The 6,157-nt window shown below is 32.1% G+C and overlaps 1 protein-coding gene across 1 annotated transcript; it reads right to left on the reverse strand.

The window, feature by feature from the left end:
* Positions 1–118: 118 nt before the first annotated feature.
* On the reverse strand, positions 119–848 carry LOC123883732 (pathogenesis-related protein 1-like). Its single transcript, XM_045932627.1, has one exon. The coding sequence runs from the start codon at positions 831–833 to the stop codon at positions 282–284; it is 552 nt and encodes a 183-aa protein (XP_045788583.1). The 5' UTR covers positions 834–848; the 3' UTR covers positions 119–281.
* Between the last annotated feature and the right edge of the window lie 5,309 nt (positions 849–6,157).

The following is a 6,157-nucleotide window of genomic DNA, read 5'->3' on the forward strand; positions in this document are numbered from 1 at the left end:
GAATTTTCAAGTCATAAATTATTTTTTTCTCTGCACAACCACTTGTTTTCTCTACTCAAAACCGATATTCAAACACGATATGTGTTATTAAAATACGCTCTCAGAAATTGTGTCGAAATAACCCAACTGCTCATAATTTGTCCAAATTAAACAAACTTATACAAAGGCTTGAAAATCCATTAAACTCAAAGCTAAAAACACATAAAATGTGACTCTTTCTGCATATACTAACATATACACAAAACTGTCACTAATCAATTTATTCATTCACAACATTCCCCTTACTTATCACCAAAACCACCATGGTTGAAGCTCAATGGCAATTCAAAAGCATCAACATCAAAAGGCCTCTGACCAATATAATTACCAGGAGGATCATAGTTACAACTAATAATCGTACTCCGACCATCGTTACATTTTACCTTAGCACATCCAACGCGAACCGAATCGCGCCAAACAACTTGAGTATAATGTCCACATCTATAACCAACAGCACATGTATTACTATTGTAATCATAGTATTGTTTCTCATCAATCCACATGTTAACAGCAGATGTTCCTGTAATGTCACCACTACTCCATGCTAAATTTTCACCATATGGACCCTTTGAGTGTACCATTTTGCAATTTGCTTTTAATTGGTTTACATAGTTTTGTGCATATGAAGCAACATTTTGATCCCAATATATTGGGCCAACACCAACTTGAGAACGTGCTTTATTGTGAATGTTGAGGTAGTCTTGTGGTGAGTTTTGAGCATATGAGATTTGTGTGAATGTGGTTATTAGGATTGCTATGAGAGGAAAGAGAAGTGAGATCATTGAGGCTCTCATGTTGAGAAAAGTTTGTGTTTGGTGAGTAATTAGAGACAATGTAGAAGCCTATTTATATGCAATAAACTTTGCTAGTAAGATATTCTCTTGTCCACACTTTTTTTGGGTGCCAAACACGCGAGTATCATCTACTCATAATTGTACCGTCTAATTTTTTAAGTTAGGTTGAATAAAGTGGTTGACAAAATTTTTGGTGAAAAATTTAACGCTGTTATATTTTTAAGGGTTTGATTAGAACTTAAAACCTATGATTAAAGAGAATCAAATTATATCATCCAAAAACTCTTCGATGATCTTACACATCCTTTAACGCAAATTTTTCTATTTTGTTATCATTTTTACATTGAATCTCAATATTTAGGGAATCTAATTTTTGTTTTATGGAATATACCTAGCGAACCTAATTTAGAGTATGTTTTTAATTTTGAAAAAAAAAAAAAAAACACTGTTTAAATTTAAAAAACTATTTCTTTATGAGAAAAAAAGTAAAAACTGCAGTAGCTAACAATATACGTAAGTCTTGTCCTTATCAATTTCACCGATCTAATCCTTAATCCTCCTAACAAAATTTTCAACTAGTAATTAACTAGCTAATAAAAATGGGCACACTAAATAAACATCATACGACTTTTTTTTTTTTTAAGACAATAAACATCATACTTACTACGTACTTGAATGCAAAGAAGTTTTCATTGGTTTGGATAAACTTTAAAATGAAGTATTACCAATTGGGCATTTAACTAATGTGGTGGCTGAACGTGGAAGTAAGACATAATTAGAGGCTGCTAAGGGTTTATAATAGAATATACCCTCAATTTGTAAGATACATCAATTATCACTGCATATGGGACACAAGTTGCAAGAGCCACTGCCTTTCATCATGACTTTTTTCTTTTTATGATAATTTCGAGGGATGAATGTCAAAATTATAACTTTAACTTATATATAATGGTTAAATATATTTTAAAGTTCATCTAAATATATCAATTTTTAATTTTAGTATTTTTAAAAAAAATTAACTGTGTACTTTATTCTGTTTTTTATTTTATTTTATTTTATAAAAGAATGCTTATAACATTTCATTCAAAATCAATTGATTAATACATATCGGTACATCAATAAAAATATTGGAACTAGTTAGAGATGTGTCTACCCTTATACTTTATCCTGTTATTGGATATAGTTGATCTGCACATGATATAATGTATGGCTTTCACCTATTTGAATGAAATTGCTTCAAAAAAAAAATGCTATTTGAATGAAATATCAATTTCTTTACAAAAAAAAAAACATAAAATTTATTTTGACAAAAAAATAAAAATAAAAATTGTTTAGGCCCAATTGGAACTTTTGTTGCGTTTTTCTTTTCTTTCTAAAATTTGTTGAAAATTATAGAAAAAACACTATTATAGTTAAGCTATAAGATAATTGAATTAGCTTATCAAACTAAGCTATAAACTAATAAAAATAAACTAAAAGCTCGTGAGAAAAAAACATTACTAAATAGTTACTTTTTTTGTTATATGAACTTATAAGCTATAAACTATAAGGCATAATCTTAAAATGTGGTGTTACCAAAACATGGATAATAGTAGAAAAAAAAGGGTCCGGTTAAGGTGCATAAGCCCACACCAAGCTTATGCACCGTGCATAATTGCTTTGCGCGCCCCTCATATTGCTACGCGCGCCCCCCAACTGCTACGCGCGCCCCCCATTTTCTAGCCCCCAATTTCTAGCGCGCCCCCCATATTGCTACGCGCGCCCCCCAACTGCTACGCCCTCCCCCCAATTGCTACGCGCCCCCCCATTTTCTAGCCCCCCAATTTCTAGACCCCCAATTTCTAGCGCACCCCCCAGGTTTTTTTTTTTTTTTTAGATTTCTAGCGCATCCCTCAGATTTTTTTTATCACGCTTTTAATTTTGATTGGTTGAATTTTATTTTATTTTATTGATTAGGGATAAATTTCAGAGTATTATGTATGGTTAATTATTTTAGTAGTTAGTTTTAAACTAAAATCATGCCAAACCATCATCGCTGTAACCGCTGCAAGCTCTTCAATCTTCTTCGCTCTCGCTATCTTCGTTTTCCAATCGGAATCTTACAAATTGATTCTCTTGAATCGAACGAAAACGAGAACGAATTGCAATTTCTGAGATGAATCGGAATCGGAATCGGAGTTTTGCAATTTCTGAGATGAATTGGAATCGGAGTTCGTGAGAGAAGGTGTGAGTTCGTGAGAGAAGGTGAAGAAGATGAACAGTGATCGCGGATGAACAGTGATCACGTTTTCACTATTTCGCGTAAGAGAAGATGAACAGTGAATTTTCGTTACAATTATTCTGGAAATCATTGTGCTGGTTAAATGGTTTCAGAGAGTTAAAAAGTGAAACCATTTGTATTATAAATTGGTTTTATGTGTTTATTGAAATCAATATTTTGTTTTTATGTTTTAAAAATCCTGGAAACCATTATGCTGATTAAATGGTTTCAGAGAGTTAAAAAGTGAAACCATTTGTATTATAAAATGGTTTTATGTGTTTATTGAAATCAATATTGTGTTTTTATGGTTTTAAAAATCCTGGAAACCATTATGCTGATTAAATGGTTTCAGAGAGTTAAAAAGTGAAACCATTTGTATTATAAAATGGTTTTATGTGTTTATTGAAATCAATATTGTGTTTTTATGGTTTTAAAAATCCTGGAAACCATTATGCTGGTTAAATGGTTTCAGAGAGTTAAAAAGTGAAACCATTTGTATTATAAAATGGTTTTATGTGTTTATTGAAATCAATATTGTGTTTTTAATATTGAATTTATTGTATTATTGAAATAATATTCCTTCATTATTATTACTATTACTGAACCAAATTAACATCTCAATATTCTCTAACAAATAATCACTCAACAATTAAAAAAAAAAAAAAAATTAATCACTCTACTTTGTCTCCATTCAGCAAAAACACAAATATTTTATCACTAAAAAAAACCTCATCACAAAAAGAAAAACCAAGCTACCCAATTCGATTCTAATTCATACGTTCTTCATTGCCGTTCAAATTCGATTCTGAGGGGTGCGCTAGAAATCTAAAAAAAAAAAAAAACCTGGGGGGTGCGCTAGAAATTGGGGGGCTAGAAAATGGGGGGGGGGGCGCGTAGCAATTGGGGGGAGGGCGTAGCAGTTGGGGGGCGCGCGTAACAATATGGGCTTTCAGGCCTAGTAGGCTAAAAATAAAAACAAAACGTGTGCATCAGCAGAAAGGGGGTGGGGATAGCGAGCCTTTGGGGGGGCTGGGGGGCGCGCGCGAGAAACTTCTGGGAGGCACGCGAGTAATTCTGGGCTTATGCACCATGCATAAACATCCCCTTATGCATATTAACTTTTGCCAAAAAAAAATACTAACATAAATTTATTGTTTAGTTTGTTTAATTTATTTCCTTTTGGTTGTTTCGTGTTGAATTATTTTCTGCACATGTTACTTTCTATTAAAGATAATCTTAATTGAAATGTGTCGGACACTAACCATATGTAAGTATATTTCTTTGTCAAAATTCGAACATTGATATGTTATGTTGCAAGAATCTAACCTCTTTCACTATATCAAACTCCGTTGGTTCTATGATGCTCTTTACTAACACTATGTAAAGTGTGGAGTATTGACAAGTTCTATATCGTACAAAAAATTTACTTAGGAGTTGTTTTTGTTTTATTCTTTTTGAGTAAATGTAGTACCACCTATACTTGATCCCATTACCTGAGTTTAGTACTCCTTATACTTTGTTCCTTTTCTAATATATTTGGCCATTTAAAAAATAAAATTAACACTATGTTGATGGAGGTTGTTGAAACGTGTCTTGAAATCTCGGTTACAATTTGCATCTTTGTTGTTTTGTAGATTTTTTGGGAAAAAAAAAAAAAATTTTCTTGGATGACACTCTGACTTTGATTTGTTTTATTTTAAAACAGATTGTTTTTAGAATTTAAGCATATATTTTTCTATAAATAGAGGTTGATTTTTTTTTTTTGGTACAAAAAAATAGGTTGATTTATTCATAGAAAATTTGAGGGAGAAGAATAATGTAAAGACAAGGATTAGGGTTTGCCACCACAAAAAGGCTAGGGTCTTGGAGAGGAAAAAAAGTTTTTCTCTTGGGACAACTCTAGGATAGGCGAACTATCTTTGTGGTACACCTTGAAAAACACGCATCAAATTGAGTCTAAGAGAGGGACTGCTCTCTCCCCAGACTAGGTCATTGTTGGACCGAACTAAACAAATTATCATGTTCTTTCTTTCTCCTTTATCAGTGTCGTTATTATTATTGTTTATTCCGCTTTGTTATTGGTTATCATTCTATTACTCCACACATCAAATTTATTATTGTTGTGATTTATTGACAAATTCACAAACGTTTATTTTGTGTTTTCATTTTGCTGTGTCAAGGAATCTTATACAATTTCATCTGTATTATCTTTAAAATAAATTAGGATAATTTTGGGGCTTTTTCTTTTTCTAATCTTTGCATCAGGGCCTAAATATGGGCCACAACTAAAATGAAACACCTAATTGGTGATTTAGAGTATTTATTTTGCCACCCCATAGTTTCTCACGTGACACTCTAAATTATAAAGATACTCTGTTCACTATTTAAGTTGTAAATTCATTTAGCACCTTAGAGTTTGCTACATAGAGGTCAAACTCAACCCCAGTTCACTACTTAGAGTACGAACTTTAATTAACTCAATTCGCTACTTAGATTGTAAATCCAGTTTGCACTTTAACTAGTAACTTTATAAAATTTGGCCACCGTCTAAGAACATATTTTGATTGGCCACTGAGCGGCTGTGAGATAGTATCGACCAATCACACACACATCGTATAATTCTATAAATTGAAACCTTTTTTTTTGTTTTTTTTTTTTGCCATTTTTTAATCACTCGCTCATACAATGTTTCATATTCTTGCGAGGTGAAGGAAGGGTGAGGGGGACAATTTTTTTTTTTTTATATATAAGATTCCCTATTTTTTTTTCTTCCTATTTTACACACTCTCCACTTAACCTACTAGGGAAATAAAATTGAAAATCCACTCTGAGCTATGTTTTATTTTTGTTGTTATATTCCAATTTTCAATTATTTATGTACCACCAATGAAGTGATTGGAAGTTGCAAAAAGCTCATCCATAATGTTTTCATTGGATTTTGAATTCCATCACATTATTGATCTGTATATTAAGCTCTAAGGGTGTGTTTGGTTGTCAGAAGAAAATGAGAAGAGAGAATTATGTGAAAGAGAATGTGAGAAGAGAGAAAAAGATGAGAAATAGA

The sequence above is a fragment of the Trifolium pratense genome, linkage group LG5 (genome assembly GCF_020283565.1).
Source record: "Trifolium pratense cultivar HEN17-A07 linkage group LG5, ARS_RC_1.1, whole genome shotgun sequence".
Classification (NCBI taxonomy): Eukaryota; Viridiplantae; Streptophyta; class Magnoliopsida; order Fabales; family Fabaceae; genus Trifolium; species Trifolium pratense.